Genomic DNA, 14,251 nt, shown 5'->3' with positions numbered 1-14,251 from the left:
ATTAATGCCATTATTGAACATGATAGTTTTTCAAAGGCTGATACCTATATACGAAAATCTAGTCTTCCCGCTGCTAGCCAGTGTAATACCATTTATAGTAACTGCAAAGAAAAGAAGAAAGGAATGATATTGTGACATGTATGCAAAGGTTTTATGTGGAAGGTATGAGATAAACAACAGTTTTAGCAAAGTTAAATAACAATCTTTGAAAGCCTTATAGCATAGTAAATTGATCTATTATTTAAGATACAACGGTTTTACTGTGTGTTAAAAATAATTATTTCTAATTTTCAAACAATTGGATTATTTGGGTAAAATGCTTTTCTACCTAAAAAGCAAAACATCTGATTTATAGTCTATACTAACTTAAAACCTAGGTACTTATGCCTTAACTTAATGGCAAATTTAAATGATACGACTGTAAGTTCTGAAAATCTTATGTATTTTAGAAAACACATATAAGTTGTTGTTCTTTTTTTTTTTTTTTTTTTTTTTTAAATGAATGCCTTAAGAAGCAATTGATAGCCACTCAAATGCTATTCCTCTAGGGAAAGATATGAAAGCCAAACCAGTCATGTTTGTGGAAAATCAGTATTTTTTACTTTTGTTGTTAATACTGCTCTGAAAATGCATGATATCCATCTTAATCAGTGTAACTTTTCTTAGAACACAGCTCCTACTACATTTTTAAGGAAGTGAGAGAGGTTACTTGGAAAATAAAGGCCTGTTGAACATAAGTGATAACATACCGGAAGTTATACAGATACCCAGAGAAAACATGAGGGGAAAAGAGGTTTGTCTGAAATAAAAGGCATAATAAAATGGGATAACTGAGAAGGGGGAATATTAAATTATGTCAGATGCACTGTTAGAGACTGACTGAAAGATAACTTGAAATGTCTGATGAGGTTCATGTCATCAAATTGTAGTAGCAGAGAAGGAAGGCTATGTCATTATTGGGAAAGAAGGAAGAGGACAGAATTTGGTAATAACTTGGAGAAACAAAATTACATAATTTATGTATTTCTTAAATATTTAGTAACAATTCTGTACTATGCCTTGGCATTAGTATAAATGGAAAGAAAGGAAAAGAAATAAAAGTGAAATAGGGTATATCTGAAGAACATGACACAAGGTCTTGAGTTAGAAGAAACACCATGATAAGACAGATTCTTTTTTCCTTCCTTCCCTCCTTCATTTCTTTTTCACCCTCCATTTTCCCCTCATTTCCTTTAACATCGGTTGAGCACCTATTATCCAACCATTGTGAAAATAGAGAAGAAAGCTCCAAGTTTCATGACAGCAAAATATAGCTAAGCAATTATATGGCATGACAATTGCTATAAGAATATCTAAAAGATACTGAGTTCTCATCTGTCACTTTTCTGGGCACATCATATGATTGATCATTTAATGCCCATTTTATCCTTATGCGATAAGTAGTACTACTATGCACATTTTACAAATGAGGAAATTGTGGCAAAAAATATTTAATACAATATGCCCAAGGACACACTGTAAAGAAGCAGCAAATTTGGGGTTTGAATCCAGGCAGAATGGCCGCATGCTCCTATTGTGCTATACGGTCTGATGTAAATACAAGATAATACAGGATATAAGTCCAGAGTTCTATAAAAATGCAATTAAGTACATTGATTTTTTTCAAGCATATCTTCTTGTAGCCTATTCCTGAAGCCATTAGTAATTACACAAAATGTTAGCTCATTGGTAAGGCTTGTCTTTTTATGGAGAAAAAAATGTTCCACTATCCAAGTTCAATATTTTAAAATACTTTACAAAGAAATAATTAGCAAAATTCTATGGGGTACAAAGTTTTCTTGCTTGCTCTTGGGACACCTAATCCAGAGGAACAAGCATGGGGAGCTTTGTAGGGAAGGTAAAGTAAACCTTTAAGGATGGATACAAATTCTTTAGGTGATGAGGGGAAAAGGTATGTCAGGCAGATGAGATAGTAAAGGGAAAGTTTTGTCACAGGAAAGATCATTTTATATGTTTGTTAACTTCACATGGTTAGGACATCATGTACTTAATAATCAATGGTAGTGGACATTTATTTAGTGAGAAAGCAGTAATCCTCTGCATAGGATTAGCGCAACATGAAGGTCTTTGAATCAAGGTGTTCAAAGCAAGGTGCAATACAGTATATAAAATCAATGCAGTGAGGCTTATTTTAAATTTTGTATTGTAATATATTATGGCACTTTCAAGCACTCTGGATATTTACAAGTTGGTTAATTTTATGTTAAGTAGTTGATAAGGTTTGGATTTGTGTCCCCACCCAAATCTTATCTTGTAGCTCCCATAATTCCCAGGTGTTGTGGGAGGGACCCGGTGGGAGGTGACTGAACAATGGAGGCAGGTCTTTTCTGTGCTGCTCTCATGACAGTGAATGGGTCTCAGGAGATCTGATGGTTTTAAAAATGGAAGTTTCCCTGCACAAGCTTCTCTTTCATGCCACCACTGTGGAAGAAGTACCTTTTGCCTTCCACCATGACTGTGAGGCCTCCTCAGCCACCTGAAACTGTGAGTCCAATAAACTTCTTTCTTTTGTACATTGCCCAGTCTTTGGTATGTCTTTATCAGCAGCTTGAAAACAGATTAATATACTAGTCTTTTGATGATTAGAATCTTTATAATATTTTGTAAAAAGTCAGAGAGTGACCAAAAAACTGTTTTCTACCCCCACAAAATTTAAATTTCACAATTTTTTAGCAAAGCATTTAAAAGAAAAGTTAACCTTAAATATGAGTTATGCTTTTTCTCCCCAAAACACAAATATTCCTAATTTGTTGACCATTTTTGTGATAACAGGCATTTGCCAACAGTGAGCTGTAAGCAGATAATTTTGAAAATAATAATATGGTTAATCATTCTATCAAAGTAAAGGTGACATTTTAATAGTAAACCAAAAAGGCACCATTTTCAAAAGAAACGTATGATATAGAACATTTGATAACAGATATTTTTAGTGTTTCCTCTACCTAATCTACATAAGGGCAGTAACCTCTGAAAGTCCTTGTATCTGAACCTTTAAGAAATGTAGAAAAAGAATTTTCCACATAGTATTAAAATATTTCAAAACCTCTAATTAGTTTGCAAAACCAACTGATTGACCTCAGAACAAGAGGAAAACCTAGCAAAATGTTAACAAAAATTCCTTTGCATAATTAGTGGATGAATTTGAAAGTTCAGCCTGCACACTGGTAAGTACAGACCACCATACATTTTTTCCTTTAAGAATTTTGTATTTTTTGTCAAGGGATCATTTGCAGTTCTGATAGCTGCTAAATCCAATCATAGATCATACTTGTGAATCATTGAATTACAGTCATTAATTAAAATTACTAAATCAGAATTCCTTGAAAATATAAGCATATTGAGTCATCTTTTCTCACTGTACTATCATTTTTTGTGCCATTATTATTTTTTGGTCAGAAACAAACAAAATTAGAGGCTATAGAAGAACCATATGGGATTTTTAATATTGCTAATTGTATCTTTCTGTCATTTTTATTTCCAGTGTATATATAAATTATTACATACATAAAATACCAGCACAGTACTAATTGCTTAAAACATTTTTATAAAAAATAGTTTGCAGACTACTGTGGTAGAAACCCAAAGGCACTAAGTGGATTAATAGAGGCATGGAAATGGCCAAGGGCATGAAGAAGGAAGACTGAGGTTGGAGAGGCAGCCTGCGTTCTCACTCTGTCACTGACCACTGGGCTGTTCTTGGGCAACTTATTTTATTTCTCTGAGGCTCCACTTTCTCAGTTGTGAAATAAAAATAATAATGGTATCCACCCAATCAGATTCCAGTAAACTATGTAGATTTTGTAGGTAAAATGATGGCACAAAGTACATATTCAATAAGTGTTAACCATCAATCAGCTCTTGAGACAGTGAGCTTTGGCACAGAAAAGCCAAAGCTATAGTTATATAGAATATATAGCAATTACTACATTACTTTAAGATAATTTATCTTTATACATTGTCCCTGATAGTCTGTGTGTTCATTGAGGGCAGGGATTCTATCACAGTCACCTCTCTAGAACCTAGGATGTTGCCTAGCACGTAGATCTCCAGTACATATTACTAAATCAAATATGGCTGAGGAATAAAAGAGAAAGGTACAAGCTTCCCTTTGTTTCCACATTCTGGATTCTGAATATCAGGCTCCTCTCAGAGTTCACCAGATCCTATCTGTGAAAACCAACAGGCCTATGCAGGGTGCAGGATGAACTATAGAGCAGACATGGGTTTGGCACCAAACAGGAGCCAACGGGTTAACTCTTTTTTTTTTTTTTTTTTTTTTTTTTTTTTTTGAGACGGAGTCTCGCTGTGTCTCCCAGGCTGGAGTGCAGTGGCGCGATCTCGGCTCACTGCAAGCTCCGCCTCCCGGGTTCACGCCATTCTCCCGCCTCAGCCTCCCAAGTAGCTGGGATGACAGGCGCCCGCCACCACGCCCAGCTAGTTTTTTGTATTTTTAGTAGAGACGGGGTTTCACCATGTTAGCCAGGATAGTCTCGATCTCCTGACCTCGTGATCCACCCGCCTTGGCCTCCCAAAGTGCTGGGATTACAGGCTTGAGCCACCGCGCCCGGCCAACAGGTTAACTCTTATTGTGAGTTCCTAGTTTATCCACTTTACAGAAACTCACAGTGACAAGTTACTGGATCTTTTGGCCAAAGCTAAGTCAGGCAAATGCTGTAAGCTGGACAAGTGCCCGCAGTTAGTCTATGGAGCAAGGCATGGCCACTAAAGGCAGTCCAGGTCATGAACCCTCTGTGTCTGACTCATGGCAAGAGACAAAATGTCAGCAACTCTGACTGTTCCCAGCCCAGCTCTGACACAACTCATAGATGTATTACTCATCTCATTCTCATTCTGTGTTTTACTGTACGTTTAAAACATTCTTTTCTTTAAAAAATTTTAAAAGCCTTAATATTTTCATTGGGCTTATGGATGACTAACAATCTCATTGCATTTATTTTAAACAGGCTTCCAAATCACTGGATGTACACTGAGACTTTTCATATTGCCTTTAGGTAGGCATTATAATTTCTCATTCAGTTTGCTATATGATATATCACTTTCTGAAAATAAAGAAATCTTATTTTTCAATTTTAATAAAATAGTTTTTGTTTTATAACTTTGAAGAAAAATATATGCAGACCTGTAAAACTGAGCTATTTCATGAGTTTCCAAACTGCAAGTTATTTTATAGCCTCCATTTGGTAATTATAGAGATTTATATCCTTTTTTTCATCCTCCACAAAATTCAGAGCTGATATGTCCAGTTGACTTGGAAACTGACTTAGGCCTCCACATTCATTATTTTTGATAATAAAGGTGTTAGATCAGATTAATGATTTAAAACTAGTGTATGTTTGAGAGTGGAAGAAGGAGGTTTAAAATTAATTTATAGGAATATAATCCACTGGTCATTTTCACATTTCATCAAAAAATATTTTAGGGGGTGTCTCAATAGTAATTGATCACATTGAGGTGACAGAATGTACCATTACTGCTTCACTAATAGAAGAAAGTCATTAATCTCCTTTTAGGTCCAGACCTTCAGTATAACCTGACAATTTATCATGTATCAAGGAATTAACATATTTTTTAAATTATAAAGCAGCAGCATGCCAGTATACCATGGATTCAGTTGATGTTGCAAAACAAATAATGTCATCCATATCAATATGTTATACAGTTCTTATTATTACCACATAGAAAAACACTTTAGCTAATCTGGTTACCCTTTTCAAAATCTCTTACTATTTAACTAAAAATGTAAATTTATTTTAACTTGTTTATGAACCATTGGGATAAATACAACTAATAATTCCATATTATATAGACAACATATAACATGTCTTTGTCTTTTAAAAACAATGTATATAACACTACAAATTTTTTAAAATCTGGGTGATTTAAAGTTTTTTGTTTTTTTGTTTTTTTTTAAGTAAATTAGGTGTATCTGAAATGAAGTTGCCATAGCTGCCTAATCCAATGTTAGTGGAATGATTCTGTTTAATTCTTGGATTATCGTATTTCACTTGTAGAATTTTATATCAATATTTTAGTTAACAATTTATATTATCTAGTAATTAATAACTTGAATGTGTTTCCCTTTGCATTATATGCTAGTTTTCTACAGTACATAGCTATCAATTTAATTTTTTTCTACTTGGTTTGAAAATATTTTTAGAAAATAAACTCATTAAATGAACTATTTCTAATTAATGATGCATTGATCACATATTTATGAATAATATTTCATTTAAACCAAAATATTTTAGAGCCCTTTTTCTAGTATTAATTAACATAAAGCTAGCAAGCATAATAATAAAATTGCAATAATAATTCTAGTGATATAAATTTTAATTTGCCACTAAGTCAATTTAAAAATATTTATGTTGATTAAAGTCATACAAATGGGATTTGCAAGCCCTTCTATGCTCTTACATTCAATGCATATGTTATTGCACTATGCTGAAGGTATTGTGCTGTGCCAAATCCCTCTTTTTCTCCTGATACTGCAGTGAATAAGGATAGCACAGAAAGAGCTCAGAACCTCAGGGAGGAAGGTCACCATCAATAAACAGTTGTATGCATTCAAGGCAGGTATACATGACAGACAACTTCTTAAAATTAGAGCAGTTTTACTTCTAAGCATTAGTGCTTCTGTTTTTCACATAAGAGAAAGTAAATAAGAAATAGACTTTCCTAGAACACTCAGTTATAGCACCTGAGAAAGAGAGAAAAAAAAACCTTGAAGTCAGTAGAATTTAGGTCACTGCTAAATTAATATTTTCTCTATGGATATTCCTCTACCAATCACTTTTATACACACTTCACATCTAAGTTTTTAGGGTGAAATATATTGAAAATCTCGCTTTTCCACTGAAGCTCCATTAGCAGGAACAAACTCCACTGCATCAATATCTAAGAAACTATTTTAAAGCAAGGAGGAGATTGCGGGACCTTGTACCCAACAACAAATCATCCTGATTTTATTTTTAAGTCATGCCTGATGCACTCTTTCCACAATGCCCGCTTGACTTCTGCCTCCCCAGAAGTTTAAATCTCTGCAACATGTGAAGTTGGTAACCAAGACATGGGTAGCTCTACCTTAGTTTTTTCTATAATGTGTGGTGCTGAGCGTATTTCGTTCTTCCTATATCCTAAACAAATTGGCCTCAGAGGTCTAAACAGGGCTTCACACACTGAACTTGCATCCCTCCTAACACCATCTGTATGTCCATTACCATATTCCTTTATTTATATCACTCATGTTTTGTATATGGGAAATAAATTGGGAGAAATTACATTTCTCTTTCTTATTGACCCAGGAACCAGAAATTATGAATATTTATTATTTTCTTATAGAGTCAACAGCAGTGTTTGTCCTGTAATCTTTATAAAATATTGTGAAGAAGAATATGGGGGCCTTGTTTTATATATATATAGGCATTCTTCAAGTTATGAAAATCCGTGCTCAATAAACTCTGTGTTCTTTCTTCTCTTTCCTACATCTCCCGTGATCTTACCCATAAGAAAATAAACATGCTGTCTCCTATCTGAACAAAGGAGGATCCTTTATTTGATCTTAGAGCTACAGTCTTTTCTCCTATTCATCTTCACAGCTGAACTGTCTGAAAGTGTAGTCCCTACATTTTGTTTACTTTGTGATATGGCTTGGCTTTGTGTTCCCCACCCACATCTCACCCTGAATCGTAATAATCCCCACATGTCAAGGGAGGGACCCAGTGGGAAGTAAGTGAATCAGGGGCACGTTTTTCCCATGCTGTTCTCGTGATAGTGAATAAGTCTCATGAACTCTGATGGTTTTATAAAGGGGAGCTCCCCTGAACACGGTCTCTTGGCTGCTGCCATGTAAGACGTGACTTTGCTCCCTCATTCATTTTCCAACATGCTGTGAGGCCTCCCCAGCTGTAAGGAACTGTGAGTTCATTAAACCTCTTTCCTTTATAAATTATCCAGGCTTGGGTATGTCTTTATCAGCAGGGTAAGAACAGACCAATACACTTTTCTTCAAATCAAATTCACTCTTGAACCTATAGTAATCCAGGTCTGTCCAATATTAGCTCGGAAAATCTCATGATTCAGGAAAACCCTCATTCCTAGACAAATTGGAAAAGTTGCTCACCCTAAACTCCTCCTCCTCCCCGCATAATCTTCACCTCCACTCATTCTCGAAATTTTGATAAACTTCCTATGTTTAATGCATTCTCTCCTTTTCATCTGCACTATTTCCTAGCTCAAATTCTCACCCACTCACAGCCCATTATATTAGATTCCTCACATGACTGATTCCCTTACTTCCTTATCAAGATCATCTTTCTAAAAAGAGGAGAAATAAAAGTAAAATGCTAAGGCCCTCCCCCAGCCAACTGAACGAAGCATCTCTTAGCCAACAGGACCCCAGAGTAACCTTGAAAACTGAGCTCTCAGCCAGGACAGGACGGTGTTCAGACAAGCCTCCTCATGCTCCCTCCCTTGATAATGACCATTAGCCTTGCTTCCCTAAGGGCTAAACAGAAACCAGCCCTTCCTTCCTTCCTTTTTTTTTTTTTTTTTATTTTTTTTAAAAACAGTGTTTTGCCCTTGTTGCCTAGGCTGGAGTGCAATGGCATGATTTTTGGCTCACTGCAACCTCTGCCTCCTGGATACAAGTGATTCTCCTGCCTCAGCCTCGCAAGTAGCAGGGATTACAGGCATCCACCACCATACCCAGCCAATTTTGTATTTTTAGTAGAGATGGGGTTTCACCATGTTGATCAGGCTGGTCTGGAACTCCTGACCTCAAGTAATCCACCTGCCTCGGCCTCCCAAAGTGCTGGGATTACAGGTGTGAGCCACTGCACCCAGCCCAAACCAACCCTTTCAAAAGACCTCAAGAAATCAACCAGCGGAGGCGGAAGTTGCAGTGAGCAGAGATCATAAGGCTCGGTCTCAAAAAACAAAAAAAATTATAAGGTATGAAGATGTGTGGTTTTTTTTAAAGTAATTTTCTCTGTTTTGGAGGTTAAATCAACCAGAAACCTGATACTGCCCTTCCTCTTTTAGCCTGATAAGAGACCAGTGACCATGAAGTGGTTCTGGCCAGTCTGTGGAGCATGTGCAGTAAGGGTTTTCATGTCCTCTACCTTCTGATATCAGGCAGCTGAAAACTCCAGCCTTGGATCATGCTAAACTGCCATTTTTGGTACATGGGACCCATGAAGGGGCATGAATGTATATTGCGCATCTGCATGATTCACCTTTCATAAATAATCATGACTCCTCCTCAAGCTTATGAAATATTGACATAGCCAACTCAGCATAAATTCCTGTTCCCCTTGCTCTTCCCTTGAAGTATCTGTTTCTGGCTTCTGGCTGGAAGCTATGATTTCCAGCTTGTCCAAACAGAGACCGCAGATTGTAACCCCTTATGAGGAATTTATTTTCCAAATTTATGAACCTTGTCATTCTTCAGTTGACAAGGTAAATCTTATTATGTTGCCCTGTTTGCTTAATGCTCTTTAATTCCGTCAGAAATAGTTTAACACTTTAATCTAATATGTCATGATCTTGTTTTTGTCTCTCTGAACACTCTTGCCTATCATGCCTTTTTCCTTAAGCTCTATCCATTTATATCATTACTGTCAGAACATGCCGTTACAGCCTCACATCTCTATGACTTTGAGCATGTATTGCCCTCTCCTAGAATCTACCCCTCTCCAGATGACCTATACATCCTACTTACCCTCTAGATCTTAGCTCAAGCATAGGCTCCTTTGAAAGCCATCCACACTCTTCCAGCAGATATGGGTTCTCCTTTTTGCTTTCCCCCTGGACTTACATAGTCTTCCATTTTATTAACACATGTCTCATTTCATCAAAATAATCTTGTTTCTCTTCCTTTACCTAGCTATAAGATCCTTAAGGAGAGGCACAGTGTGTGTTTCCCTTTTGTATCCCATGAACCAGCAGAGCTTCTATCTCTATAAACAATTGTTGAAATAATGTTTAATGAGATAATCATATTATTTTTACCTGATCACATTTGGGAGGCAGAATGGATACAAGTGCATAGAAAGGATCTTGTAATTATGAACCTTTTACTGTTCTTTTGCCCCGAATGCCCTTACACAATCACTTTTTAAGTCATATTCCATACCCAAAGAATAACCAAGAATAATCAGACTTATCAAAACCCGGGAAAATAGTGGATGATTTACTTACTGTTCTTGCATCCCATATAGACAGGGTCTTGTCTGCAGAACTTGTGAGAAGAGTATTGGAGAAAGGAAAAAACTCAATGCTGTTCACAGAATCTGTATGTCCATACAGCGTACATCTGCATCTTTCACTGTAAAGAGAGAAATTAAGAATTTTAGGAGTTAGTATCTATGCTGTCTATACAAGGCTACTAAAAATAATTTAAGGAACTGAGGCATAAAATAATTTTATTAATGGCAAAAATTTTACAACAACATTTTAAAAGTAAAATGCTACAGCTACCTTATATTCTCAGCACTTTATAGGATTAGTAGCATAAAACTAAACTTAAATTACCTTCAATTTATGGAATCACTTGGTAAAGTCATCTTTATACTATCACATTTATTCTTTACCATGAAATGACAGTATAAAAATTATCCCCATATAATAGAGGAATATGTTAAGACAATATTGCACCAATTCATAAGACAAACTCTTTTAGTCATTACTTTTCTTAATTGTATCTCAGACTTGGTTATATACTGGAATCAACTGAGGCACTTCGGTGGCTACCAGAGACTGAGGGAGGGAGAAGGAAGGGGAAAATAGGGAGAGATTGGTCAGTGGGTACAAAGTTACAATTAGATAGGAGGAATAAATTTTGGTGTCCTGTTGCACAGTAGGGTGACTATGGTTAACAGTAAAATATTGTATACTACAAAACAGTTGGAAGAGAGGCTTTTGAAAGTTCTTGCCACAAAGAAATGGTAAATGCATGAAGTGATGGATACACTCACTACCCTGATTGGATCTCTCTACACCACAGATATGTATTGAAGCATCAAATTGTACCCCCCATATGTACAATTATTAATGCACTGATAAATTAATTAAACCAAAAATAAAAAGAAAAAAATACTCATACCCAGTCTCAAGCCCCAGACATTCTATGCCGATTGATGATGGAGCCTGGGAATTAATTAGTGGATTCATGCCTCCCCTGGTAATTATAATAGGCCTTTAGGGCTGAGAATTTAAACCAGTGGTTTTTAAAGTTTTTTACCCAGACTAGCAGTATCACTGTCACTTGGAAACGTGTCTGAAATGCAAATTCTCAGGCCTCATCCCAAACCTAATGAATGAGAAACTCTGGAGGAGGCCCAAACAATCTGTGTTTTAGCTAGCTCTTCAGGTGATTCTGATACATGTTAAAGTTTGAGAACCACTAATCGAAACTATTAGAAATGACCCAGAAGAAAGGGACAACTGCAGCTGTGTTTTTTTGCCATTTTATGAAAGGGCTGTTTCTCGATGAAATAGGATATACACAGAGCAATATCACTCCTCATGTGTAATGACTGATTGCTCTTAAATAACTTTATTTATAAACTTCTTTTTAAAATAGAGAAAAAATAGAATCAGGATAACTAATAAGTACTCAAAACAGAGGAGTCAAGATAAATGCATTCCTAATATAATAATCAGATAGTTGTTCGTGCGTTGCGACTCACACCTGTAATCCAAGCACTTTGGGAGGCCAAGGCAGGCAGATCACCTGAAGTCAAGAGTTCGAGACCAGCCTGGCCAACATGGTGAAACCTCATCTCTACTAAAAATACAAAAATTAGCCTGACGTGGTGGCATAACGCCTGTAATCCCAGCTACTTGGGAGGCTGAGGCAAGAGAATTGCTTGAACTCGGGAGGCAGAGGTTGCAGTGAGCAGAGATTGAGCCACTGCACTCCAGCCTGGGTGACAGAGCAAGGCGCTCTCTCAAAAAAAAAAAAAAAAAAAAAAAAAAAAATATATATATATATATATATATGTACACACGTATGTATAATATATATGTATAAATCAGATAGTTAATCTTTGATTAACTAGTTTTTCTGTGGCTTGAACCACGCTATGTACAATAATATAGTGCAGCAGGCAAAACTCTGCAATGGGAGCCAGGAGACTGAATTCCAGTCCTGACTGGCAAGAACTAGCACGGTAACCATAGAAAAACTGTTTAATTTTAGTGGTCATAAATTTTCTTCTTGCGTGAATGAAATTATTTACTTGATGCACTCAGTGATCCTGTCCAGCTCCTACATTCTGAGATCAAAGTTAGAAATGTAAAATGGGAAGGAAGAAGTCAACTTGAGTATAGCGTATATGAACTGTAAGAAGCAAAATATGCCCTTCCTTCCTTAAATGTTGGCATTTTTGAGACATCAAAAGAGATAAAAATTTGCATGTATATGAATATGTATGTAAATTATTTAGCAACACTTCCCCTTTCTCATCAAGGCTAAGTATTACAGTAATAAATATTTGGAGCAAATCAATACATCAGGAATATTTTGTGTTAGTTTCCTTACCTCAATATTTCAGATAGGTCGATAGTATTTTAACCACTAAAGTTGATGATGTGTACACCAGGGGTCAAAAACCATGATGCCGAACTGACTGCTTATTTTTGTAAATACAGTTTTATTGGAATATGCCAATCTGTTTACACATTGTCTATTGCTGCTTTCCCACTACAGTAGCAGAGTTACATAGCCACAACAGAGACAAATAAAAAATATTTAACTCATAGCCCTTTGAAAAAAGTTTGCTGAACCAAGAAGTACACCAACTTATTTGAATATTTAGAAGTATACTTGGGTTTTACTTACGATGTTTAATCTTTTTTGAAGGGAGTCCTGACACTCACAAAATAAGTTATTTCTTTTTAAAAATTACTGTTTTATGTACAAATTTTATCTGCTATTTTTAATGAATCTAAAAATGTAAGTATGAACATTTTTAAAGTTTCTATTCCAAAGCCCACTATCTTGAAATAATCATCTTTAAATATTAGTATAATTACTCTAGTTATAGTTCTATGGAGAGACAGTGAGGTAAGGTAGGAGAGAAAGAGAGAGATAAAAATTAAGAATTGTATTCCTATTATATTAAAATGGTGAATTATTATATTATATGACATTTAACAATAAAATAAAATAACTAAAGGCTTTGCTGAAAGTCAAGTACATACTTTCTTGCTACAAGACAAGAGCTATCACTATCTAAAATATATCATTAAGAAAAATATTAAAGTATGCTATTTTAATAACATTTCATTTTTAAAAAGTATATTGAAAAAAGGAAAATAATGTATTTATATTCCTCCCACTTTCTTTTTACTTACCTCTGAAATTTAAAAAATCTTATTGTTAAATTTAAAATATCAAAAATCATAACATATTTTGATCTGTAATCACAAAGCTCAAATTCAGTGTCCCTCCTTCCCCATCTTCCTAGTGTTTAATATATGTTTAATCCTCTGCATCCATACTTTTAGACAGTTTAATGATTATTCAGTACTTCAACAGCAGTTTTCACTGATTATAATTTCTTGGGCCACCTGATCTCCTCAAATGTTTGTGGAGAAACGGTTCACTGTTAGAGTACTGCAAAGTCTGAGGTCAGTCCAATCTCTCCAATTATTCCCACTCAACCTTCTTTAGGGCTTGTTTGATGTTTATGCCCAAGAGCCCTTACAGTTTCTTTCCCAAATACTGAAGTTCAGAAATTTTAGCACAGCATACCCTAATAGAAAGCCCCAGCTATTATTCCTATACTTTTATTATTCCAGGCAAGTTTCTTCCCCTGTGTCTTTTGTTTCTTTCTCTTCAATTTAGCCCATTTATTTTGTTTAGAAACATTATGTTCTTTTTTGTCCTTCCCCTGTGTCTTAATTTTTCTTTCTCTTCAATTTAGTCCATTTATTTTGTTTAGAAACATTATGTTCTTTTTTGTCTAATTTGCCTTTACATTTAATATTTTCTCTACAATCCTTATTTTTTTCTTTTTTAATATCCGTTGTTTATAACTCTCAATTATGTTTATTCTACTTGTGTGTTGGGTAGGGGGAGGGCAATCAACAGCTTTTATTTCTGTTTTCTAGCTCACTTGTTTCTTGATCTTTCTCAGTCTGCTTTTCATTTGCATCTATTATCTTA

The 14,251-nt window shown here is 35.4% G+C and overlaps 1 protein-coding gene across 1 annotated transcript in view; it reads right to left on the bottom strand.

Moving 5' to 3' along the window:
* The window catches only part of LOC119625297 (sperm-associated antigen 16 protein), a 572,840-nt gene that overhangs the window by 393,092 nt on the left and 165,497 nt on the right, over positions 1 to 14,251 (bottom strand). The window contains exon 3 of the mRNA XM_038001577.2: positions 10,279 to 10,405. Coding sequence (XP_037857505.2) covers positions 10,279 to 10,405 — 127 coding nt within the window. The remainder of the gene's footprint in view (positions 1 to 10,278; positions 10,406 to 14,251) is intronic.

Source organism: Chlorocebus sabaeus, chromosome 10 (genome assembly GCF_047675955.1).
Source record: "Chlorocebus sabaeus isolate Y175 chromosome 10, mChlSab1.0.hap1, whole genome shotgun sequence".
Lineage (NCBI taxonomy): Eukaryota > Metazoa > Chordata > Mammalia > Primates > Cercopithecidae > Chlorocebus > Chlorocebus sabaeus.
The sequence above is the reverse complement of the archived record's forward strand: the minus strand, read 5'-3'. Positions and strand labels throughout refer to the sequence as shown.